The sequence below is a fragment of the Pseudorasbora parva genome, chromosome 2 (genome assembly GCF_024679245.1).
Source record: "Pseudorasbora parva isolate DD20220531a chromosome 2, ASM2467924v1, whole genome shotgun sequence".
Lineage (NCBI taxonomy): Eukaryota > Metazoa > Chordata > Actinopteri > Cypriniformes > Gobionidae > Pseudorasbora > Pseudorasbora parva.
Genome location: NC_090173.1, coordinates 38,987,349 through 39,013,875, shown reverse-complemented (window position 1 = coordinate 39,013,875; position 26,527 = coordinate 38,987,349). Strand labels below are relative to the sequence as shown.

Here is a 26,527-nt window from a genome sequence, read left to right as displayed (position 1 = left end):
TACTGAAGAAAAAAACACCTACATCTTGGATGGGTAAGCAGATAAAATTTTGGGGGAACTATTCCTTTAAAGAAGAAGTTACGGGTCTGTGAGAGCCATAAATCTTGTTTTTTTTTTGTAGGTGACCAAACTTTTTTTTCCCACCATAATTTGCAAATAACTTCTTACAAAAATCAGACAATGTGAATTTCTGGATTTTTTCTTCTCATTCTGTCTCTCATAGTTGGAAATGTATATGATGACAATTACAGGCCTCTCTCATCTTTTTAAGTGGGAGAACTTGCACAATTGGTGGCTGACTAAATATTTTTTATATTAAATAATGTACATTTTAATTTATATCCCTGTAAGTTTGCACTGAAAACAATATTGTATAAGTGCTAAATAAATAAAGGTGACTTGACTACAGTTTTAAAATAACAACTGTCACACACCCCAACTCTAGAGATAACTTGGAAAATTTGGAAGATAATGCAGGTACAACAAATAAAAGAAAGAAAAAAGCATTTATTTAGAGATGTTTACATTCAGTTAGCTTTAGCAAAAAGGTCCAGTATCCATATTGCACTCAAAAGAAGATTTTCTTTTTGGCAAATCCCTTTTACATGCTTCCAGACATAATGACCTTCATCTAGTACAGTTCCTCAGACCTGTCAGAATGGAGGGGAGAGTGGGGCATAACCTAACGGGGTTAGCTGTAACACACAAGGTTTAAAACTTTTCAAACATGCCAGGATGCCGAAACGTAGTGTATTTACTATTGCCATATCAATATTATTTAGAGAAAAATTGCGCCAAAATTAAAAAAAATCTTTAGAAGATATCACTGAACATATATTTAACCATAGAAAAACTAAATTTCTTAAGTAAAATTTGAATCTGTTTTTTGTGTTTATTTAAAATAAGACAAATCTGATATTATTTGAATCTTATATCTATTATATAACAGTTGAGGTAGTTGTTTAATGCTGATCTAACCAGCAGAAGAAACCAGCAGGACCAGTTGCACAGGTGTGGCATGGTGTAACACTGAACTATGCTATTATATTCTAAACTTTTATGAATTCTATTGAGAAACCATAAGAAAAAGGTGAATAAAAACTGAGAGTCAATGTTCAGAAATGCTTAATTATTATTACTTTTGAACTTTGTATAGCTGTGTTTTGAGGTGTTTGTTGTCAAACTCAAAAAATGTTTTTATTTTGAATGATTAAAAAATGCCATTATATTAATTGAATAAGTGAATAGTTGCATTTTATTGACAAAATATTTAGTTTATCTTGGATATTTTTTTATTATATCAGATAACATTTAAGCTGTAATTTGGTCATGTTACAATGTGTCCTTCACCTATGGGGCATGTTGTCACATTTCACTTCCATTCTTTTACAGTAAATCAAGAAAAAAAGTATACACTGTATAAATTAAACAAAACCACATAACTGTGCTAGAAATGTGGGAAATTAATGTGGGAAAAAATAAATACTCTGAACCCCAAATGGATTTACACAAACTGAGAAAGTCAAAGTGCTAGGTTGTGCCCCGCTCTCCCCTACTCATAAACGTTCATGTTTGTCTGTCAATAACATAAAATGTGGAGTCAGACATTAAGCCAGAAGAAACATCAAACTTATTCTGCCCAGATTTTCACAGTGCTATCAGATTTATCACCACACAACTAACGTTTGACATCTTAACGAAAGCGAACATTTGGCAACATGAAGAAAACTCTCAGAGAACAAAAGAGGCAACACAACTTAGAACACATATATAACTCTTAACAGTGTCAAAGCTTGTTTCTTCATCTATTTGACAACATTCACAGGCAACCAGCATTGCAGGTGGGCCAAAAGAAGCCTGCAGCAGAGGTCTGATTTATGGGAACTGCGGAGTTGCTACACAGTGTGGCAATGGTGCCTCCTGATGAGATTGATGAGACATGTTTTTTTGGCTTGGACTAGGGTACTAGTACCCCTGGGTGAAGTTGTAGCCAGTCTCTGAGTGGAAGATGGAGCCTGAAGCAGTGAAACTGTAGGCAGCATAAGCTACGACAGAGCCCAGCATCAGTCCAGACATGTAGGACACAGTCATTATGTTCCCTGTGGGACAAAATAACATGAACTAAAAGTTAATGACTGCATCTCTAGAGAAGAGATTATAAATGCATCTTTCTGAAGGTTTAGACTTACATAAAAGCACCTGTTCATCAGAATAGACTTTTGCATTTATTCGTGAATCTAAATAGAGTGATACATTTACCTGCCAGCTCCCTCTGCTCAGGAGCCACCTTGCCTGCAGCATGAATCATGGGAACACTGCCAAAGTAGCCATTAGTGATGCCCATGAGTAGAGAGAAGATACAAGGCCATGCCGGATGGCTGAAGGTGGGCTTCTGAGCGGGATACACACACATGATGAACAGAGGGATGAAAACTACTCGCACACAGGAAAAGAAGAGAAGACGTGTTCCGTTCCATTCATACGGCACAGCTGCCAAGATCTACACACACGGACAGACAAGATTAGACTTGATTTCAAAGGATGTTGAAAATAATCTGTTATGTCATTATGTCTCTGAACATACTTTGCCCACAAAGTCGGATATGTTAAAGATGGCCATGATCAGGATGGGCAGCCATTCCCCCAGTGTGACATTCCTGATCTCAGACTCCAGTCCAGGAAAAAGGCACAACGTGATGAAGTAAGTGACGGCAATAGACAGCATGTAAGTCCAGATCACCCGGGCAACTACATAACGATGCAGGATCATGTCTGCAAAAGAGGAGGGTCACTGCTCGATTACCCAATTACATGAAATGAGTTCATTTAGACAGCATACTAACGTTCAAAGTTTTGAGGTCAGTGAGATTATTTGATTCATCAAGGATGCATTACATTAAAAGTGACAGTAGACATTTATTATGTTACAAAAGATTTCTGTTTCAAATAAATGCTGTTCTTTTGAACTTTCTATTAAAAAAGTATCCTTAGCAGTAAAAACTATTTACAACATTGATAACAATAAGAAATGTTTATTGAGCAAAATATATTCTATAATTTAAAATATATTCAAATAAAAAAAAATTTCTCAGTATTACTGTTTTAATGTCAATAAATGAAGCCTCGGTGAGAGTCAAGAGTCAGTTTTAAAAATTAATCAAAACTTTTAAATGGTAGTACGTTTGCTTATTAGGAATGCACAATATATATCGGTAACAGTAAAATATTTATTAATTATCTGAAAATATTACATATTTACACGTTTTTATACATTTTGGACACTGTACAAATTGTGAATAAAAAAAAAGAATGCAATCATTTACAAATCTCATAAACTTTTATTGTATTCACTATAGAATATAGATAACATATAAAATGTTAAAAGTGAAAAATGTCATGTCAAATATCGGCTCATTTTGGATTTCATGAGGATTTCAATGCTACACATTTCAAAAAAAGTTGGAACAGGTAGCAATAAGAGGCCGAAAAGTTAAATGTACATATAAGGAACAGCTGGAGCACCCATTAAAAAACTTATCAGGTCAATTGACATCATGATTGGGTATAAAAAGAGCCTCTGAGAGTTGCAGTGTCTCTCAGAAGTCAAAGTGGGCAGAGGATCACCAATTCCCCCACTGTTGCAGTGAAAAATACTGTCTGGAGCAATATCAGAAAGGAGTTTCTCTGAGAAAAATTGCCTTTAGAATGCACTGTATTCCTAGGCCGGTCTTACCAGACTCTCGTACATTTAATTTGTACATAGAGTCTGGCCACTCTCCATTGACAAGCGTTTACTTCTGCGAGGCGGCTACTCTGTTGAAGTTTAAAACTACTGGATTTGCCATAACGAATCGCTAACGTTTGGTCGTGACGCATGTCATGTGCCCTCGCCTGTTTCACACATGGATATCCGTCAAAACAAATGTGCAGGCCACCTCAGTGATACAACAATAGAATAAAACCAAAAACGTGTGCATTCGGATTATGATTTATTCACGCCACGGGGGAGGGGAGAGTTTTGTGAGCGTTTATGTCAAAAGCAGTAGGTAACTCGGCTGGGGATTTTTATGCGGGTGGTGGGGAAACTAGCGGCAATAAAATCACCAACTAGCCCCTGTAAATGATGCCAATACCTTCCGACCCCACGAGAAACAATTACCTTCCGAATAGGGCTTCAGCCAACTCCTTCACCACTAACTGGCAGGAAAATCAAACTTTTCCCGAATTGACCCTGTTGGGGAGGAAGGCTACCAAAAAAACCCAGCAAAGATTGTTATTGCTCCGGCTTTAACTTCTGGATATTCGGCAGCGGTGCCACAACGGAATGAATGGTTTCATTTGCATCTTTCTCTGCCACCATTATTGAACTACAACTCAAACTAGTGCACGACAAGTTCGCTGATTGGACCGGTAAAAATTTGCTCGGAGAAAACTTAAGAATACATCGCAGTCCCAGACGTAGTACTGAAGGAAAATAAAAATTGAGCAGAAGTACGTAGGAGGGCAGAGCCAGGCTACTGCATTACATACAGAAATGCTACAGTAATGGAAATCACAACAAGGCCTCAGGAATACTTCCAGGAAACATTGTCGGTGAACACAATCCACCGTGCCATTGGCCGTTGAGAGGCTAAAGCTCTATAGGTAAAAAAGAAGCCATATCTTAACATGATCCAGAAGCGCAGGCGTTTTCTCTGGGCCAAGGCTCATTTAAAACTTTTTTCAAAATTTGAAGTTATTTTTGGAAAACTGGGATGCCATGTCATCTGGACTAAAAAGGACAAGGACAACCCAAGTTATCAGCGCTCAGTTCAGAAGCCTGCATCTCTGATGTTATGGGGTTGCATGAGTGTGTGTGGCATGGGCAGCTTACACATCTGGAAAGGCACCATCAATGCTGAAAGATATATCCAAGTTCTACAACAACATATGCTCCCATTTGAATATGTCTTTCAGGGAATACTTTGCATTTTCCAAAATGACAATGCCAGACCACTTACTGCATCAATTACAACATCATGGCAGCGTAGAAGAAATGTTCCGGGTACTGAAATGGCCAGGCTGCACTCCAGATCTTTCACATAGAAAACATGTGCCGCATCATAAAGAGGAAGATGCGACAAAGAAGACCTAAGACAGTTGAGCAACTATAAGCCTGTATTAGACAAGAATGAGACAACATTCCTATTCCTAAGCTTGAGCACTTGTCTCCTCAGTCCCCAGACGTTTGCAAACCGTTCTAAAAAGAAGAGGGGATGCCACACAGTGGTAAACATGACTTTTTGAGATGTGTTGATGCCATGAAATTTAAAATCAACTTATTTTCCCCTTAATATTATACATTTTCTCAGTTTTAACATTTGGTAGGTCATCTGTTGTATTCTGAATAAAATATTGAAATTTGAAACTTCCACATTGCATTCTGCTTTTATTCACAATTTGACCCAACTTTTTTGAAATCGGGTTTGTATTTTTACATTATGTTTGAGGTGATCTAACCCTACACCATTAATGCATTATCCTATATACTACCCTATAATGTTATGTTAAATCATTTGTAGTATTCTTTATTTATTTAGACAAATGTTATTAACCATGACATGAACGTCATTTATAATCAGTTTATCAGTTTAGGCTATATTGATGCATTCCTAAATCATACTTTCTTTGTAACATGCATGAGGAGTAATATATAAATTACAGTGTTGTAAATGAGATCACACCTTTGATGCCTGGCCAGCTCCGTTTAATCTTTGGTTTGGGCACATCAAATCTTACGTAAGTGTTTCCTCCAGCAAAATCTGTGCAGCCGTCTTCAGCTGGGGAAGAGCCCACTGCACCATTACCCTTGAAAATAGACAGGACATCTGAACAATTCATACTGAATACATTACATCCGTATAGGACAGTGACGTGACCATCAATAATTGTTTTTAGCTCAATATGGCAACCTTGCATTCACTAATACATGTAACAAAAATGAACATATCAGAACCAATGGCTGCATCAAGCAGGTCACTGCTACTTTGTAAGAGCGTGCACTGAATTCAGATTTTTGTAATGCTGCTCTTGATGAACTAGCATTTCTGCAGGGGCTGTGTGAGGAGGGCCATTACTTGATTAAGTCTGGCTGAGCCAGTAAAACCAATCTCCTTAATTTGCTGAGAATAAAACAAGAGCACTCGGATCCCACAGCAGTACAGATAGGAAACTGCTCAGGAGAAATACCCATTTAGAGTTGCTTCACCTAAACTCTAGCATAGAAGAGCATTAAAAGAAAAGCATTTTATTAAAAATATCAAACATAAATACGTAGCAACAACTAAACAAGAGAATCTTTAAGATACAAATATAGCCTCATTTTGGGGCATTTTGTGTTTGCTGCTTTAAAAATCAGCCATGACTTCTGGCTCGTCCCAATTTAAAAACTCTTAAAGGGTTAGTTCACCCAAAAATGAAATTTATGTCATTAATGACTCATAATAAAATTTATGTATAATGTCGTTCCACACCCTGAAGCTCTCCGTTCATCTTTGAAACACAGTTTAAGCTATTTTATATTTAGTCCGAGAGCTTTTCTGTTCCTTCATGAAAGTGAATGCACATACTGTCCATGTCCCGAAAGGTAATAAAAACATCATCAAAGTAGTCCATATGTGACATCAGTTAGTTAGTTAGAATCTCTTAAAGCATCGAAAATACATTTTGGTCCAAAATCACAAAAACTACACTTTTATTCAGCATTGTCTTCTCTTCCTGGTTTGTTCAATCCTCAAATAAAGATTAAAACGGTTATGAATCAGCGGACTGATTCATGATTCAGATCGCCAATGTCACGTGATTTTAGCAGTTTGACACGCGATTCGAATCATGAATCAATCCACTGATTTATAACCGTTGTAATCTTTATTTGAGGATTGAAAACAAACCAGCAAACTAACTAACACTATGGAGAGACGACTGCGCGGGCTAGTTTTGTTCCTGGCTATAATCTACTACACTGTGTGTATTTACCACAGTATGCACAACACAACCGTAAGGGGTCCGTACACCATCAAGCACGGCGGCGTGGGTATTCTCATTCCCATTTGCATAAGCTTATGCAGCATTGAGTGTAGCTTTTGAAAAGGAACGCTTGGGGTTACTTGACTGTAACCCTATTCCTTGATAAAGCGGAACGAGATGCTGCATCGCTAGTCTGTGCTGATGATGCTTCAGGACTGGTCTTCAAACAAAAGAGACCTGATGGCTGCAGCTGAAGCTCATCTATTTATAGCCTCGTGTAGCAGGTGCGCTGATGACGTCACTAACCGAGGCTATAATACCTCCAGGTCAATTTCATTGATTAAGTTTCAATTTCATATGTGTTTTCACACTATTTTTACAGCTGGTCATGACAATACACTTCCCGTTTGCATCTCGTTCTGCTTTATCAGGGAAAAGGGTTACCTGGCAAGAAACCCCAAGCGTTTTGGATTGCTCATGGATTATTTTTATTATAATCTGAATTTGGAACCATTCTTAGTACCCATAACAAAATAAAAAAATCTAATTGGAATCCATTAGAATTTTGTTTGATTTTTAGAACATACATTTTTGGAGAATTCAGAATCAATTGCCAGTTATGATAGAAATTCCACTTCCAATCATTCTTAACAAGGAAGGATGAAGATATCTTGAGGGGAGAAACGGCTGAGTGCTCAGTCTGTCACCCACAGAAAAAACATGAGGTTACTCTGAACTGAAGTGCTTTTACTCTGACTGAACTGCCTGTACCTGAGTGAGCACTTTAATCGTGCACTCCCTGTGTCCTTGGCTGCAGAGAGCACAGAGCGGCACAAATTAAATGAAATTATGGCGGATTTTACAGAAAACAAACCTGAGTATGCATAACAAATGCAAGTTAAATTAAAGAGATTTACAATTGTACATTTCATTGAATTTCATCACACATTACCAACAGAGCATGATAATGATACCGATGTATTTAATTCCAAATGGATTTCTAAACCATATGCAACCCCTATGGTCCTACTTGCCCCACTTCGAGCGGGACTCAAACTGGTGTCTCAGGCATGGGTGCACTTACAAGGACGGTAAAGACCTAGTGTAAGTAGCTAGTGCACCTCCTGAGATCAGGGGAGTGAGGTGCACAGCGCACCTCCGTTACACATACATAGCAAAGAGAGAAGACTTGTATTATTCACAACAACGAGCTTAAAGGGTTAGTTCACCCAAAAAGGAAATTGATGTCATTAATGACTCACCCTAATGTCGTTCCACACCCGTAAGACCTCCGTTCTTCAGAACACAGTTTAAGATATTTTATATTTAGTCTGAGAGCGTATCCAAGTGAATGCACACTATACTGTCCATGTCCAGAAAGGGAATATAAACATAATCAAAGTAGTCCATATGTGACATCAGTTAGTTAATTAGAATCTCTTAATTAGAATCTCATAACCGTTCAAATCTTGATTTGAGAATTGAAAATAAACACGGAAGAGAAGACAATGCTGAATAAAGTCATAGTTTTTGTTATTTTTGGACCAAAATGTATTTTCGATGCCACGCTCAAAATTGCTTAAATCACCTTTCTTTCGTTCAGGAGATTGTCTGCAGGAGATAATCCTTTAGGTGAGTGTATATATATATATATATATATATATAAACAAAATGTAAACAAATAGATGGTTTTGAAATTTCCATTTGTTTTTACAGAAAAATAACAATCACTGTTGGAGAAATGCCATAAACAGGGTCATTTAATATGTCCTTCTTACATTTGTCATGCAAAACTTACAAATCTTACTTCTTCTGTAATGACATCATGATGGACCTGGTACTGGGTTCCATGGTGTGAGTGGTCTTTGGCATGGGACAGGCCCTGTCGTGCCAGATTCGTGTAGTATTGGACAAAGCGTGTCCGTCGCACCAGCATGTGCAGAACAAAACAAACCAGCACCATACAGATGGAAATGACAAAGAAGATGATGGTGTTCTTCCTCTCGTTTTTGATCAGTAGTTTGGTGAAGATACGGCTAAGTGAAATCATTACTCCTGCCGTGCCTATACAGGAAAAAAACAATGATAATCTTGTTTTTGCAGTTTGCCCAAACATAAGGATTTTCATGACCACATTTGATGATAAAAAGCATATTACTCTCTCCGGTCATCACGCCCTGTGTGTAGCGCTTGGGAAGCATCCCCATGTATCCATAGAAACTGGACTGCTGCACTGGAGACACAACAGGGTAAAAGACTGTTATGGCTGGAAATGGCTGAGAACACAATGTTCTGAGCCTAGCCCAACAGCCTAGATTCTGCAGAAAAGGAAAATATGAAAAAATACCTGTACATCCGAATGCCACAGTTCCCATAGACATCAGAATGATGACGTATGATTGTTTTGTGGTGAACTTCTCCAGCCACACATCAAAAATTGTGACAAAAAGCAGAGGTCCAAGTGCAAAGAGGTAACCTGCAAGAGATGAACTCAGACATAAACAAATCTGGCATAGCACAACTAAAAATCTAATTATGTTTGCAAGTAATATAATTTAAAATTTCATTATATTATAGTAGCTGTTTTAACAGGCTCCACTGTTTTACACTGTACACTCTTTGAAGACAAGGTTCTATACTAGGTATATGTTTGGGTTACAGAATTCGTCATCAGTGCTTTCATTTTAGACCACGAAGATCAACAATGTCACTAAATAAGTGTGTATTTGGTTGTGAGGGAAAGATAACATAGCTTTAAAGCTTCCCAAATAATCCAGTGTTAAGGGAACATCGGATGCAGTTTGTTTTTCCAGAGCAACAATGGAGTTCTGCAAGTGTATTTGTTTGTTCCCGGTCAAGTTGAAACCACAGGCGGTGAGTGAAATGGCATCAAATGTCTGTTTAGTTGGAATTCAGCGCGTAAGTGCAAACCAAAACAACATGAATGTATAATTGTGTGCGTGTGCTGCATGCCTGCAGAAGTTCGGCTGTTTTTGGAAAGAAACAGTGTTTCTGACTTCTATAAATATGATAAAACTTAAGACTCTTCTGATATGAAGGATGCAATACTACTCTTTAGGTTCTCAAGATTAACATGAGACTGGCAGAAACTGAGTGTTATGTACCCTTCAAGAGACTTTTCCTTATATAGAGCATTTTTGGACAAAAAGGGTTCAGTAAAATTCAGTAAAAAGAATCCAAGGGTCTCTTTTTTGTACAGACAAAAACTCGTTTTTTTGTTTGTTTTTTCAAATGACCATCTTTTGTGTTCCACAGAAGGAAAAAAAAAAGTCAGAGGGGCCATTCACACAATGTCAGTGAAGTAAAAAAATGGTAAAGGGTCTAGAGAACTTATTTTAACTTGAGCACCACATTTTTAGAATGCCAAGTCTCACGTGAAATGCTGCAAAAAATGCGAGTGGACAAAGACTTCAGTCTAGCATGTTTACATTAAAAAACAGTAAAAAAGTAGCGGAGTGGAATAGAAAACTTGTGTGAACCAGCTCTTACAGGTTTGAAACCACATGAAGGTAAATAAATAATAACAGAACATTCATTTTTAGGTTAACTATTTCTTCAAAGGCATGAAATTGCCATATTTTTCCGGGCACTTGTGACAGTGAGTGTTTTTGTGGTGTCATTGTGTGTTGTTTTTCTACTGTTTCTATTGTATGTGATTCATCTTCTTAGTGTGTATTTAGCAAATGTTATTCTTCAGGTTCAGATGAGTGATGCAGCTGTCAGACCGGACTGCTGCCGCTCCTCCCTTTCCCCTCAGGCCAGCAGTTCTCTCAGGTCAATCAGCGGCCTCCTCCCCCATCCCTGTGTGCTCTAATAAACAGACTCACCCACAGTGATCCTGGTGTGCAGACTCAGCATCTCCACCAGGACATTGTTTAGGATCACGGCCACTAGGGCCACAAGAATATATGTTAAACCCATGTCAAACACGATAGATGTTCCTGGAGGACACAGGAGACAAAGGAGACACATTTATTGCACGAACCACAAAAAGAAGTGTCGTGCATTTTTAGATATCAGACCTGAAATATTGTCAATAATCAGCCGTTTATTTTTATTTTTTTTACAAAAACAAATTATATTTTCAATAGTCTTAACACGTTTATAGTTAATGTAAGGTGTTAGTCTAAAGAGCTCTGAAAGTAATCATCAAGTTGCAAGTTGAGTTTTCTGTACATCATTTGCTTTCTATTTAAAAGGAATCAAAATTCAAAAATCTTCAATGATTTATATTTTATTATATTATATTTACATTTTAAACTACCGTTCAAACATTTGTTGTCTGTATAATTTTTTGCTCACTAATTACTAAAATACACTAAATAACTATTTGATCAAAAATACAGTAAAACAGTAATATTGTAAAATAAAATTTAAAATTATTTAAAATGAAACAATGTTGAAATTAGTTGTGCTGCTTAATATTTCTGTGAAAAACAGTGATGCACTCTTTCAGGATTCGGTAAAGAATAGAAAGTAAAAACAGCATTTATTTGAAATAGAAATATTTTGTAACATTATAAATGTCTTTACCGTTATTTAAAAAAAAAATCATAATGACCCCAAACTTTTAACTATACAACATTTGTATCTATTATGTATTATGTATACTACACTTATATTTGTAATAAATAAATGGTATATTTAGATTTTATATATACAAAAATACAATATACAAACCCGATTCCAAAATAGTTGGAGACACTGTACAAGTTGTGAATAAAAAAGGAATGCAATAATTTACAAATTTCATAAACTTATATTTCATCCACAATAGAATATAGATAACATATCATAAATGTTGAAAGTGAGACATTTTGAAATGTCATGCCAATATTGGCTCATTTTGGATTTCATGAGAGCTACACATTTAAAAAAAAGTTGGGACAGGTAGCAATGAGAGGCCGGAAAAGTTCTGGAGGACCAATTTGCAACTTATCAGGTCACTTGGCAACATGATTGGGTATAAAAAGAGTCTCTCAGAGTTGCAGTGTCTCTCAGAATTCAAGATGGGCAGAGGATCACCAATTCCCCCAATGCTGGGGCGAAAAATAGTGGAGCAATATCAGAAAGGAGTTTCTCAGAGAAAAATTACTAAGAGTTTGAAGTTATCATCATAAACAGTTCAGAAGCCTGCATCTCTGATGTTATGGGGTTGCATGAGTGTGTGTGGCATGGGCAGCTCACACATCTGGAAAGGCACCATCAATGCTGAAAGATATATCCAAGTTCTACAACAACATATGCTCCCATTTGAATCTCTTTTAGGGAATACCTTGCATTTTCCAAAATGACAATGCCAGACCAATTACTGCATCAATTACAACATCATGGCAGCGTAGAAGAAATGTTCCGGGTACTGAAATAGGCCAGCCTGCCCATAGAAAACATGTGCCGCATCATAAAGAGGAAGATGCAACAAAGAAGACCTGTATTAGACAAGAATGAGACAACATTCCTATTCCTAAAATTGAGCAACTTGTCTCCTCAGTCCCCAGACGTTTGCAGATTGAAAAAAGAAGAAGAGGGGATGCCACACAGTGGTAAACATGGACTTGTCACAACTTTTTTGTGATGTGTTGATGCCATGACATTTAAAATCAACTTATTTTCCCCTAAAATAATACATATTCTCAGTTTAAACATTTGATATGTTATATTCTGAATAAAATATTGAAATTTGAAAATTCCACATCATTGCATTTAGTTTTTATCCACCAGTGTCCCAACTTTTTTGGAATCAGGTTTGTAACACAAAACAACAAGTATAACATGTTTTAAAAACTCACAATAACTAACATAAATCATAAGTGATTTCGCTATTTCACCTAGTTTTAAATGAGGCATAAAAATAATGGGAGTACCTTCAAATTTATGATGCAGGTAGTCAACATCTGTAATGAAGCTATTGTAAGGCAGCAGGAAGCCCACTCCAGCCAGGAGCATGGCAAAATAGATCCCATGGTAACGGTCATCTGGAATAGGTTCTTCAAACACTACGTCCAGAAATCACACACATTTGTATGCACAAGCAACAAGTCAGAGTTAGAGACCAAATTTCTTAATATTTCAAAAAAATATATGCATTTTAAATATTTGTCTCTCAGCCTGTCTGCAGTCTCTTTGAAGTATATGTATGCATATGTATGAGGCATTTGACATTTTGCTCTCTCTCTCTCTCTCTCTCTCTCTCTCTCTCTCTCTCTCTCTCTCTCTCTCTCGACTTGATGGAAGCACTTCTGTGCCTCTTGCTAGCTTCATGTGGTTGTACAGCTTTAGTGCTTTAGCAATACATGCCTAATTTAAGAGATGGAAGAAATTAAATGAAACGTTGTATTATATAAAATTTAACTATATACCTACCAATCTCCACAGCATCTCTTACACCAAAGACCAAGAAGTAACCTGTTCTCCTGATCCACTGATTTAATAAGCATGACCTTTGTAACCAGGCAACATGAGGGGACTAAAGACTCTCCACTTAAAATGATTAGACCTAGCAAGCAAGTACATGCCAAGTAATATAACCTTTCCAACCAAGGTGAGTTTTCATCCTTACCGAACCAATGTATTTAAAGACAATACACAAACACCGCAAATATGAAACGACTCAAATTACAATTTTTAGTTCAATTGAGGCACATCATAGGCAGCAAAGACTCACCAGGTTCTGAAAGGGCCAGCACTCCTTTATCAGAGATGTCTTTTACCTGGCAGTCCTCTTCCTCCAGCTGATAGCTTTCGAAACTGAAGCTCATCACCACATTGCCCTCAGGGGTCTGGCCAGGGGTGGCCTGTTTACGTCGCTCTACTCCTTTTGATCCCATAGTCCCCGTTTTGGGCTGAGATGTCTTTCAAAAAGGCCTTTTTTAACAGTGGCAGAAATATGATCTGTAAGAGTACGCAAATTATTCATGTGGCAGCAACTTTCAAAACAAGACATGATATAAAATATTACATACAGAATTATAAATATAATATAATATCTAGATAATAATAATAATATAATATCTAGATTTTTATTTTTAAAAATTGCTAAATTTAAAGGATAGCTAAGATATTTCATTTTAAAGTCTTGTAATAATATCACTATTTATTTGTTTTAATCACATATTCCCCATGTGACAACCACATGAGATAATGACATTCTGATTAATCTTAACCATACAGTGCCTTGCGAAAGTATTCGGCCCCCTTGAACTTTGCAACTTTTTGCCACATTTCAGGCTTCTAAGATTATTATTATTTATTTTTCCTCCCACGTCCCACCCTTCTTTTGCATGTATTCTTTACCTCCCAGTCCTAAAACTATCCCTACACATCCCACTGTCGACCTGGGGTGGCGGCTATAGATGTGTTGATGCCTCGGACTTTGCGGGGTACACAGTGCTGAACTTATGCAAGACTTGACTTCCACCCTTCTTTTAAATTGAAGGGAGGGGAAAGAGAGCCATTTGGAAGGGGAGAAAGAGAGAGAGAAAAGAAAGATACCAATAATACTAACAAAGAATAATACTAATCATTTTTAGTTACAATGACCACTATCTAAACTGGCATATCTCACATTTCAGGCTTCAAACATAATGATATGAAACTGTAATTTTTTGTGAAGAATCAACAAGTGGGACACAGTCATTAAGTGGAACGAAATTTATTGGATATTTCAAACTTTTTTAACAAATCAAAAACTGAAAAAGTGGGCGTGCAAAATGATTCGCCCCCTTAAGTTAATACTTTGTAGCGCCACCTTTTGCTGCGATTACAGCTGTAAGTCGCTTGGGGTATGTCTCTATCAGTTTTGCACATCGAGAGACTGAAATTTTTGCCCATTCCTCCTTGCAGAACAGCTCGAGCTCAGTGAGGTTGGATGGAGAGCGTTTGTGAACAGCAGTTTTCAGTTCTTTCCACAGATTCTCGATTGGATTCAGGTCTGGCCTTGACTTGGCCATTCTAACACCTGGATATGTTTATTTTTGAACCATTCCATTGTAGATTTTGCTTTATGTTTTGGTTCATTGTCTTGTTGGAAGACAAATCTCCGTCCCAGTCTCAGGTCTTTTGCAGACTCCATCAGGTTTTCTTCCAGAATGGTCCTGTATTTGGCTCCATCCATCTTCCCCTCAATTTGAATCATCTTCCCTGTCCCTGCTGAAGAAAAGCAGACCCAAACCATGATGCTGCCACCACCATGTTTGACAGTGGGGATTGTTACAGCCCGGTTGAATTTAATAAAGAATTTGCTCATGCACTGATGTTGTACTGTCCCTTTATTGCCCTTGTTGACTTCACAACAACGTAAGAGCTAGAAAAGAAAAATAAACAATTGTTGCAATCTGAAAATAATACACGTCCATATAAATGAAACGAAACAACTGACTATAGCAACAAATTCAGAAATTAATACTAACATTTATACTAAAAACATAAAATTACTCTTAAATCAAACAAACACATAAAACAATCATTAAGACAAGATATGATATGTATAGACAAGCGCTTAAATATAAATGAATACCTTGTACTCCTTTTCAACCAGGTGCAAAACAAAACAAACAAAAAATACTACAAAATGAAAACAACAAACAGCATCTAAATGCTTAAATCAACTTAAAAGTGCCCTTAATAAGCGTGTTATCTCCGTGACCGCATGGCTCCGTGTCTCCGTCAGTGTTTTTATCTTCCGTGTGCGAGCTCTCTCTGTGCACGTCTGCGCGAGCTCTCTGTTTGACTTTTCCGGCAAGACGCCTTTCATAATAAAAGTCTCTATAGGTGAAATAACTAAAAGAGTGCAAACTAACATCCCAAAATATAATAAAACCATAACTAATATTAAGAAAATATAGAATTACGATATATAATATATGAAATAATATCAGAATACTATATTAAGCTCCAATACTAATTCAAATAAACTGAGGGTTATCTACACTCCCACCAAATCATGAGTGACTACAAATCTCAAACTTTAAATCACAAATGATTTCTAAAATAAATTACCTATATCAATCTAGTTGAAAAGAAACCTGAAACATATATATGGACTGCATAGATCAAAGGATATGTCAGGAAGTTCAGGCTGCCTCCTGGAGAAGGACCAGCTTCTGCACTGGGCGCTCAACCATTGATGGTTTGTTCAGACGTTTACCATCCTTTCCCAGTTTCCTGTCTCCGAAACGTATCTTCACTCTTCTTACCAAACCATCCTTGTCAACGACAGTCTTAATAACTTCTGCCAAGCGCCACTCATTTCTGGGAAGATCGTCTGCCTTCTCTAAGACTATATCTCCAACTTGCATGTTCCTTCTTGGTGTAAGCCAGCATTGTCTTGTTGCAATGTTAGACACATACTCCTTCTGCCATCGGCCCCAAAATTGCTCAGCTAAGTATTGGACATGGCGCCATCTCTTGCGAGCATACATGTCTTCTCTGATGAACTTGCCAGGGGGTGGTAGAGCTTGGGTAGTTTTTAAAGTGAGCAGGTGATTTGGGGTAAGGGGTTCAGGACTTTTAGGATCATTCAGATTATCTACTGTAAGCGGTCGGCTATTTACAATTGCCATAGCTTCGAAGAAGAAGGTCCGAAGGGAAGAATCATCTAGCCTTCCAGTAGATAAGGACAGAGTGGAATGAAGAACATTTCGCACAGTTCTAATCTGTCTCTCCCAAACTCCTCCTGTGTGACTTGAATGGGGTGCGTTGAAGACAAAGTCACATTGTTTTTCTGCCAAGAACGTTACCAGACGATTGGTGTCAATCTCTTTTATGGCCTTAGCAAACTCATTCTTGGCTCCAATGAAATTACTGCCTTGGTCGCACTTTATTTGACGAACTGCTCCTCTGATAGCGATGAAACAACGCAGGCCGTTGATAAAGGCGTCCGTGGACATGTCATCCAGCATCTCAATATGAATGGCTCTGCAACAGAAACAGGTAAAGAGAAGTCCATACCTCTTGTATGATTTACGACCTTGTCTGGTGATGAATGGACCAAAAACATCCATTCCGCAGTATGTGAATGGAGGGGATGGATCTATACGCTCTGCGGGCAGGTTAGCCATTTTTTGCTCTTCGGTGGGTCTGCGAAGTCTGCGACATTTCACACAATCTCGTACAAAGGAGGCTACAGTCCTATTTACTCCTGTTATCCAAATTCCTCTTGATCTGATCTCATTTATAGTCAAGCCTTTTCCTTGATGTTCCGTTTTTTCATGACAATCAGTGATCAGAAGTTTTGTAAGATGGTGTTCCTTTGGAATTATCACTGGATGTTTAATGGAGTTAGGGACAGAAGAATTGCAAAGCCTTCCTCCCACCTTGAGCAATCCGTCATGGTCAACAAAGGCATTTAGATTGTATAGCCTGCTGTTGCGTGGGGGTTGCATGCCCTTACGGAGTAAGGCTATCTCTTCTGCATACACCTGACTCTGTAAGTCCTTGATGATGATTCGCTTAGCATCCTCACGTTCTGCCACTGTACTGTGGTCACTTGACTTGTCCTTCCTAACTCGACGAAGTAGACGTGCAACAGCTTGGATGACTTTGGACCATGAGGACAACCTTGTGAGACAGTTGGATAAGCAGGAATATTGTACTGTTTGCGTGTTCAGTGACTGAGCTTTCTTGACCTCTGGGTCTCCAATTGGAAGTTGTGTGTTAACATCCAGAGGTGGAGGTATTTGCCTTTTCCACAAAACATTTGGTCCTCTGAACCAGCTGGAAGTGACAAGATCATTGACACTCATACCTCGTGATGCATAGTCGGCTGGATTCTCTTCCGAGGGGATGTATCGCCACTGTTGAGGAGTTGTACTGTGATGAATTCTCTGAACTCGATTTGCGACGAACGTGTGGAAGCGGCGAGCTTCGTTGTTTATGTAGCCTAACACCACTTGAGAGTCCGTCCAGAAATATGCCTCTGCATCTGCAAGGTTAATTTCTTCCTTTAACAGATCATTAACTGCAACTGACACAACCGCAGCGGTCAACTCTAACCGAGGGATAGTTGTGACCTTAAGGGGGGCTACTCGAGATTTCGCCATGAGTAAAGCACAATGGACATCACCTTGTTCGTTCTCGAGCCTAAGGTATGAGCACTGGCCATATCCTTTTGTGCTGGCATCTGAGAAGTGATGAATCTCTCTCCTTGTGATTATTCCAAATTCAGCAGGCACAATACAACGAGGCACCTCGATCTTCTCCAAGTTAGCAAGATCAGCCCTCCAATGCTCCCACCTTGGCTGCAAACCATCTGGTAAAGGATCATCCCAGCCCATGCCTTTTCTGCACATTTCTTGAAGAATAGCCTTTCCTCTGAGTAAGAATGGCGCAAGAAACCCTAGGGGGTCAAACAATGATGCCACTGTAGACAGTATGCTTCTACGGGTTGCTGGCTGGTCCCTTAGGTTTACACGAAATCTGAAGTTATCGTGTTCCAGATGCCAGTAAATGCCCAAGGCTCTTTCCAAAGGCTGGTCAGTGAGGGAAAGATTGACAGATGTAATGTCAACAGCACATTCAGAGGATGGTAAGTTCTCCAAAACTGTCTTGTCATTGGACACAAACTTATGCAACCTTAAACCTCCAAGTGCGCAAACCTGGCGAGCTTCTAGAGCCATCTGGATAGCCTTCTCTGCACTTTCGACGCTGGTGACTCCATCATCCATGTAGAAGTCTCGCATAATGAATTGTGAACCTAGGGGATACAGATGTTCACCTTCTCTTGCAAGATGCTTTAGTCCGTAGTTGGCGCACCCAGGGGACGATGAGGCACCGAATAGATGTACTCTCATGCGGAACGTTTGAGGCTTTGAGTCGAAATCTCCATTTCTCCACCAGAGAAATCGTAAATAATCCCGATCTGCTTCGTCAACATAGAACTGGTAAAACATCTTCTCAATATCACACATCAAGGCCACTGGATACTGTCGGAACCGCAAAAGAATGCCAGTCAAGCTGTTCATCAGGTCAGGGCCTGTGAGAAGATGATCGTTCAAGCTGGTTCCCTTGTATCTGGCAGAGCAGTCGAAGACTACACGTAATTTCCCAGGCTTCTTCGCGTGATACACCCCGTGATGAGGGATGTACCATTTTTCTCCTTCCTTTCCTTCATCAATGACTCCTTCCGCTTCACCATGCTCTATTACTTCTTCCATGAACTTCACATAACGTTCCCTGTACTCCAGGTCCTTTTTTAATCTCCGCTTTAGATGTTGAAGTCTCATGACAGCAAGAGACTCGTTATCTGGAAGATAGGGTCTTTTTTTGAATGGAAGGGGCATTTCCAAGTGGCTGTCTTTATTCATTCTAATGCTTTCTTCCAGTTTATTCAAGAACATAATGTCCTCTTGAGACACCACTCTTGTGTTTTCTTTAGTATCCTTGAAATCTGACTCCAGCACTTTGATCACATCAGCTGGGATTAAAGAAGGAATCTCCTTAATAGATACTCTGTGGCACATGCTAACACCACTTTGTGACTCATGATGTATCAAGGAAGGGCCCACGATGCTCCATCCGAGATCCGTACGAACAGCATATGGCTCATTGTCTGCTCCAAGAATCACTTCTCTGGGTGCTAAAGCTCTGGAACAATTATACCCTATGAGAAGACCCACTTCGCAGTCTTGAAGCGGAAGAATTCTGTCTGTCAGAGTAGCAAGATGTTTCCAACGCCTGGCAGTCTCACTGGTAGGGATGTGTGCACGGTCCACAGGGATACATTCCTTAGTGTATGCGGGGGGAAGGTCAAGAACTACTGTGGAATTAAAGCCTCTAACTCTAAGACCAGAAACTCTTTCACTTGATATCAAAGAATCTCTTCCGACCATAGTAGTGAGTTTAAGTGTCACTGGACATGAATCAACCTTTAGACTATGTCTTACTGCATATTCAATGAAGACAGTGTCACTTTGTGTGTCTAACAGAGCGTAGACAAGTTTCTCAGAGTCTGGGTCGTTTTGTGAGGACAACCACACCGGCACGATCATTGCAGTGTTAGCAGAAGTGCATCCAGATTCTACACTTAAAGACGTTGTCTCAACCCTTTCGTGTGCATTCTCTGGGCTATGAACAGAGGAGGAATTCACCTTTCTTATGAAGCTATCATCGTGCAAACAGGTAGGATGTCTTCTTTTACAGGTATTGCAGGTATGTCTGGAACGACAGTCTCTGGCACTGTGTCCAGACTTCAAACATCCATAGCACAGCTTTGTGTCCTTGATGAACTGTCTCCGCTCTTCAAGAGACTTTGCAGAGAATTTAAAGCAATCATGAATTTGATGTTCACTGCTTTGACAGAACAGACATGGTTTGAAGACCTTACTAGCTGGCTTCAGACTCTCATGCTGTGTGACTATATTTGTGTGGAAGACATTAGCTTTGTTCTTACCAACCTTGAGGTTATATTTCTCCTTAATATCTTCAGAGGCGTGAAGAGCATAGAAGGACGTAACTGGGTTGCAGGCTACCTCAGCCTCAACTGACATGAAGCTGGCGAAGTCATGGAAGGTTGGGAAATCTTGAGTCTCACTCAGTGTTTCTGTAACTTGACGATTCCAGCGGGCAGCCGCCCAATCAGGGAGTTTGATGACAAGTTTCCTATTCTCTTCGCAGTCATTCAAAATTTCCAGTCCCTTAACATGAGGCATTGCGTCTTCACATGCATTCAGGAAATCTGAGAAATTTCTGAGTCCTTCAGCGTCCTTGGGCTGGATTCTAGGCCATCTTGTGAGTTTCTCTCTGAATGCTCTTTGTATAATGAACGGCTGACCATAACGATTCTGAAGTCTTTTCCATGCATCCTTGTAAGCTTCCTCATCAGTTCTGTAGAAGATGCCTTCTAGAGTTTTCAGAGCAGAACCAGTGACATACTTCTTCAAGTAGTATAACTTATCTGCTGAGGAGACATGTCTTCTGTCGATGAGTGATTGGAATGAAGCTTTCCACTCAATAAAGTGAATGGGGTCACCACTGAAGACTGTTGGCTCTGGCATAGGAAGTCTGTTCAGTGTTATACTGTCTTGAACAGCCTGCGCAAGGTAAGACACGTCAGTATTAGGAGGTGGCGATGACTTCTCATGGATTGTTGGCTTAATTGAGCGTGAATACACGGGTTCTTGTATAGGAAAGCTTACATGTTGCTGCAGCCTATTGTTCTGGTTAGCAGAGGAAATGGTTTCTTCCTTGTCATAAACTTCAAGTCTTGCTCTAGCTGCTCTAACCTCCTTTACTGCTTGTAATCTTTCTAACTCACTCACTTCAGCATCAAGTTCTCTCCTTTTCTTCTCTTCTAGAAGTTGCAGTCTCTCTTTTTGTTCCCTTTCCTCCATTATCGCTATGTACTCTGCTTCCTTTGCTGCAAGCTCTGCTGCTGCCTCTATTCGTTTAGCCATCAAGATGGAGTTCAGTGAAGTTTGACTCAGGGGTATACTCGACTTAGAGTTGACACGTGAGACTGTAGAACCATAGACAGAGCGAGCATAATCTCGATCTAGCAATTCACCAAGACGTTCTTTTACTTGTTCACTGTCGAAGTCTCCATCAACACCTGAAATCCTCTCATAAGCAATCTTTACAATGTCCTTTGTCACAGCATCGCATGCATCAATTCGTCTCCTTGTATCTGCAGACGGAGCAACATAACTTCGAACCTTCATATATGATTCCATCACACTGTCTCTTTCACTTTCCAAAGTGTCTATAAGTGTTGCTAGTTGACTCTCAGAAATGTCTGTTTTCAGCTGCCCTCTAGCCTTTCTAGCCTCAGCTTTCCATTTTTCATATGCCTGCGTAAGCTTTCTCTCTGCCTTTTGTGCCTCCTCTTTTTGATATGCAATCATCTTTTCAGTTGGAATTCGTTTGCGTACAGATTGACGTACCTCAGCTGTCTTTACACCATCCGAATTATCTTCCATCTCATCGTCTGTATCTCCATCTTGAGAAGATAGCATTTCTGAAGCTTCCATTTCTTTCATGGGAGTGCATGACTTGGATCCTTGGTCTGTCATCATTTACATCAGCAAATGGAATCAATGGATGGGAAGCTCTTACTGTTACAGCCCGGTTGAATTTAATAAAGAATTTGCTCATGCACTGATGTTGTACTGTCCCTTTATTGCCCTTGTTGACTTCACAACAACGTAAGAGCTAGAAAAGAAAAATAAACAATTGTTGCAATCTGAAAATAATACACGTCCATATAAATGAAACGAAACAACTGACTATAGCAACAAATTCAGAAATTAATACTAACATTTATACTAAAAACATAAAATTACTCTTAAATCAAACAAACACATAAAACAATCATTAAGACAAGATATGATATGTATAGACAAGCGCTTAAATATAAATGAATACCTTGTACTCCTTTTCAACCAGGTGCAAAACAAAACAAACAAAAAATACTACAAAATGAAAACAACAAACAGCATCTAAATGCTTAAATCAACTTAAAAGTGCCCTTAATAAGCGTGTTATCTCCGTGACCGCATGGCTCCGTGTCTCCGTCAGTGTTTTTATCTTCCGTGTGCGAGCTCTCTCTGTGCACGTCTGCGCGAGCTCTCTGTTTGACTTTTCCGGCAAGACGCCTTTCATAATAAAAGTCTCTATAGGTGAAATAACTAAAAGAGTGCAAACTAACATCCCAAAATATAATAAAACCATAACTAATATTAAGAAAATATAGAATTACGATATATAATATATGAAATAATATCAGAATACTATATTAAGCTCCAATACTAATTCAAATAAACTGAGGGTTATCTACAGGGATGCTGTGTTCAGGGTGATGAGCTGTGTTGCTTTCAGGCCAAACATAATGTTTTGCATTGTTGCCAAAAAGTTCAATTTTGGTTTCATCTGACCAGAGCACCTTCTTCCACTTTTGGTGCGTCTCCCAGGTGGCTTGTGGCAAACTTTAAACTACACTTTTTATGGATATCTTTAAAAAATGGCTTTCTTCCTGCCACTCTTCCATAGAGTGCAGTGGTCTGATACTCCATTTCAATATTATCGCTTGCACAGTGCTCCTTGGGATGTTTAAAGCTTGGGAAATCTTTTTGTATCCAAATCCAGCTTTAAACTTCTCCACAACAGTATCTCGGACCTGCCTGGTGTGTTCCTTGTTCTTCCTGATGCTCTCTGCGCTTTAAACGGACCTCTGAGACTATCACAGTGCAGGTGCATTTATACAGAGACTTGATTACACACAGGTGGATTCTATTTATCATCATTAGTCATTTAGGTCAACATTAGATCATTCAGAGATCCTCACTGAACTTCTGGAGAGAGTTTGCTGCACTGAAAGTAAAAGGGGGTGAAAAATTTTGCACACCCAATTTTTCAGTTTTTGATTTGTTAAAAAACGTTTGAAATATCCAATACATTTCATTCCACTTCATGATTGTGTCCCACTTGTTGTTGATTCTTCACAAAAAATTACAGTTTCATATCATTATGTTTGAAGCCTGAAATGTGGCAAAAGGTCCCAAAGTTCAAGGGGGCCGAATACTTTCGCATGGCACTGTATCTTGAACAAATAAACAGTATTTAAAGATAGTTATACACTCACCTAAAAGGATTATTAGGAACACCTGTTCAATTTCTCATTAATGCAATTATCTAATCAACCAATCCCTTGCTTTAACGCATTTAGGGGTGTGGTCCTTGTCAAGACAATCTCCTGAACTCCAAACTGAATGTCAGAATGATAAAGGTAATTTAAGCAATTTTGAGTGTGGCATGGTTGTTGGTGCCAGGCGGGCCGGTCTGAGTATTTCAAATCTGCTCAGTTACTGGGATTTTCATGCACAACAATTCATAGGGTTTTAAAAACCCTGTGAAAAGGAAAAAACATCCAGCGGCAGTACTGTGGGCGAATATAGCTTGTTGATGCTACAGGTCAGAGAAAAAAATGGGCCGACTGATTCAAGCTAGAAGAGAAACTTTGACTGAAATAACCACTCATTACAACCGAGGTATGCAGCAAAGAACTTGTAAAGCCACAACACGCACAACCTTGAGGCGGATGGGCTACAACAGCAGAAGACCCCACCGGGTACCACTCATCTCCACTACAAATAGGAAAAAGAGGCTACAATTTGCACAAGCTCACCAAAATTTGACAGTTGAAGACTGGAAAAATGTTGCCTGGTCTGATGATTCTCGGTTTTTGTTGAGACATTCAGATGGTAGAGTCAGAATTTGGCATAAACAGAATGAGAACATGGATCCATCATGCCTTGTTACCACTGTGCAGGCTGGTGGTGGTGGTGTAATGGTATGGGGGATGTTTCCTTGGCACACTTTAGCCCCCTTAGTGCCAAATGGGCATTGTTTAAATGCCAAGGCCTACCTGAGCATTGTTTCTGACCATGTCCATCCCTTTATGACCACCATGTACCCATCCTCTGATGGCTACTTCCAGCAGGATAATGCACCATGTCACAAAGCTTGAATCATTTCAAATTGGTTTCTTGAACATGACAATGAATTAACTGCACTAAAATGCCCCCCACAGTCACCAGATCTCAACCCCAATAGAGCATCTTTGGGATGTGGTGGAACAGAAGCTTCATGCAATGGAGGTGCATCCCACAAATCTTCATCAACTGCAAGATGCTATCCTATCAATACGGGCCAACATTTCTAAAGAATGCTTTCAGCACCTTGTTGAATCAATGCCATGTAGAATTAAGGCAGTTGTGAAGGCGAAAGGGGGTCAAACACAGGATTAGTATGGTGTTCCTAATAATCCTTTAGGTGAGTGTATATCTTTGTGGTTTTATTTTGCATGTATTTCTGATATACATAAAGTTCAATACACATTATGGCAATTCACTTTATTACTCCTGATTTGAGCTTCTTTTCCCCACTGAGATGAAAGGGACCTGTGATGTCAAATTGGCTCTAGTGACTGAACAGTGAAGTGTAGTAAAAGCATTTGAAAATCAGCCTCAAGCCACTTTCTGTTAAGTCTATGCTATGTGACATTTCACTTTTGGCTAAATGATGTACGCCTATGTGCGACTGCAAGTAATGTCCTCTCTATTTTTATTTGCATATGTGTGCGTGTGCATCATTACTAATGAATTGTCAAGGGATAGGCCTATATTGCATCCCTGTGTGTTCTATTTTAGGACGGGGCAGTCAGATAGTCTAAAAAATCTATTCTGTTCATTCAAATCAAGCACTTCCAGAGAGCAAAGCCTTGGCCAAGATGCTACTGTTGGACAAGCTATTGAAATTGTCTTCATCTTGGAAATCTGCCAATCCATCCTTTGAAGGGGGCTGGGGCTAGGAATGCATGACTGGATCAAAAGAAAAGCAATCTTTGATATCAGTGTTACGTCACTGACTCGAGTGGTTGGGCACATTTTGCCTCACCCGACCGTGTTGCATTGAGTGATTCCAAAGCAATTGGAATTGTTCGTTGCCAATGAAGTACACAGTAAGAGTGTGTAACCAAACACAAAGACAAGCATCAAATCCACCAAGTTGTCATATAGCATATTATCATAGTGGCTCATGCTGTTTAACTAAGGGATCTATGTCAACAATGCTGAAACATGCAAATAAAAAGCACAGAGCAGAGCACCTGCTTCTGAACCATGAACTGTTGTGTTGCAGTAATTTTCTATAGGCTAGATGATAAGCATTAACGAGGAAATTAATATGTGGGCCTATAAAAGCTTTCCAAAATGATGCGGAGAGGCAATAATATAGAATTGGCTGATGAATGCAGACGAAGGAAGTAAATAGGAACAATAAAAGGACCTGATGCTCGCGTGCTTTGTTGTGATAGCCTATTGTTGTGTGTTTGACACAAGTTAAACCTCTGAAATTTTAGTTAAAAATGTTACGAAAAAAGAAGACGCACGTCTAAATCCAAATTAAGTATGAAAACTTACGTATGAAAAACACTTATGTACGTCGCTACATACAATTAGTAGTAATGGGAAAAAAGCAGCAGTATCAGGCTATGTCAACGCGCACTAATTCATCACTTTCTTCCTTTCAAAACATAGTATATGGGGTTTTATGCTATCTGTAGGCTGTTTTCCTACGGGTCCTTTTGTTGCTCTCACGGGGCTTGTTATAGTCATACAATCAAATCGCAGCATATATTTCCATTATTCATCTAGCAGCGCTCATGCATCATTTAGAGACAAACGCGATACAGTTATCAAAAGACAACAGGTTAAATCTTACCCAAGATCAATTAAATGTCTCTTTCCTGTCTTGTTCGCATGTTATTCTATGCAACCACAACCCTTCTTTAGCATTTTCATCATACGTGCGTTGTTGTTTAGGTTCTCCGGTGTAAATATCCTTCTTGCCAAGGTGAAGAGCCACAGATCCGCTGTCATTCTCCCTCCCACACAGCGCGTTTGTATCGGTCTACAAGCCTCCAGCTGTCTGCCAAGGAAACCCGCTGTCCTTATCACTCTGTTAAAGGAAACCTGCACTTCATGATTCCGAATGCACTTACTTCTATAAT

General features: G+C 39.1%; 2 protein-coding genes across 4 annotated transcripts; both read right to left on the bottom strand.

The window, feature by feature from the left end:
- Nucleotides 1-487: 487 nt before the first annotated feature.
- On the bottom strand, nucleotides 488-26,527 carry slc29a4a (solute carrier family 29 member 4a). 3 transcript variants are annotated; one of them, XM_067419827.1, is made up of 11 exons: nucleotides 26,239-26,527; nucleotides 13,691-13,890; nucleotides 12,891-13,022; nucleotides 10,854-10,967; nucleotides 9,353-9,481; nucleotides 9,164-9,238; nucleotides 8,804-9,069; nucleotides 5,724-5,847; nucleotides 2,585-2,772; nucleotides 2,260-2,500; nucleotides 488-2,099 (listed from the first exon to the last, which is right to left on the bottom strand). In XM_067419827.1, exons 2-11 carry the CDS (start codon nucleotides 13,851-13,853, stop codon nucleotides 1,966-1,968), a joined length of 1,566 nt encoding a protein of 521 aa, XP_067275928.1. In that variant the 5' UTR covers nucleotides 13,854-13,890; nucleotides 26,239-26,527; the 3' UTR covers nucleotides 488-1,965. The 3 variants fall into 3 exon arrangements, with proteins under 3 accessions (XP_067275928.1, XP_067275923.1, XP_067275935.1); XM_067419822.1 differs by having other exon boundaries at nucleotides 13,691-13,917; nucleotides 26,239-26,526; XM_067419834.1 differs by having other exon boundaries at nucleotides 8,813-9,069; nucleotides 13,691-13,917; nucleotides 26,239-26,525.
- Nucleotides 15,227-18,540, bottom strand: LOC137043482 (uncharacterized). The gene is made up of 2 exons (XM_067419774.1): nucleotides 15,542-18,540; nucleotides 15,227-15,328 (listed from the first exon to the last, which is right to left on the bottom strand). Exon 1 carries the CDS (start codon nucleotides 18,312-18,314, stop codon nucleotides 16,098-16,100), a length of 2,217 nt encoding a protein of 738 aa, XP_067275875.1. The 5' UTR covers nucleotides 18,315-18,540; the 3' UTR covers nucleotides 15,227-15,328; nucleotides 15,542-16,097.

Bases quoted from the DNA above. Each gene is read 5' to 3' on its own strand.
- LOC137043482 (XM_067419774.1), bottom strand. From the start codon at position 18,314: ATGTGCAGAAAAGGCATGGGCTGGGATGATCCTTTACCAGATGGTTTG.
- slc29a4a (XM_067419827.1), bottom strand. From the start codon at position 13,853: ATGGGATCAAAAGGAGTAGAGCGACGTAAACAGGCCACCCCTGGCCAG. The intron at 13,023-13,690 runs GTGAGTCTTTGC...TTCTGGACGTAG, and splicing joins GCTGGCCCTTTCAGAACCTG to TGTTTGAAGAACCTATTCCA. The intron at 10,968-12,890 runs GTACTCCCATTA...TGTGTCCTCCAG, and splicing joins CCTGCATCATAAATTTGAAG to GAACATCTATCGTGTTTGAC.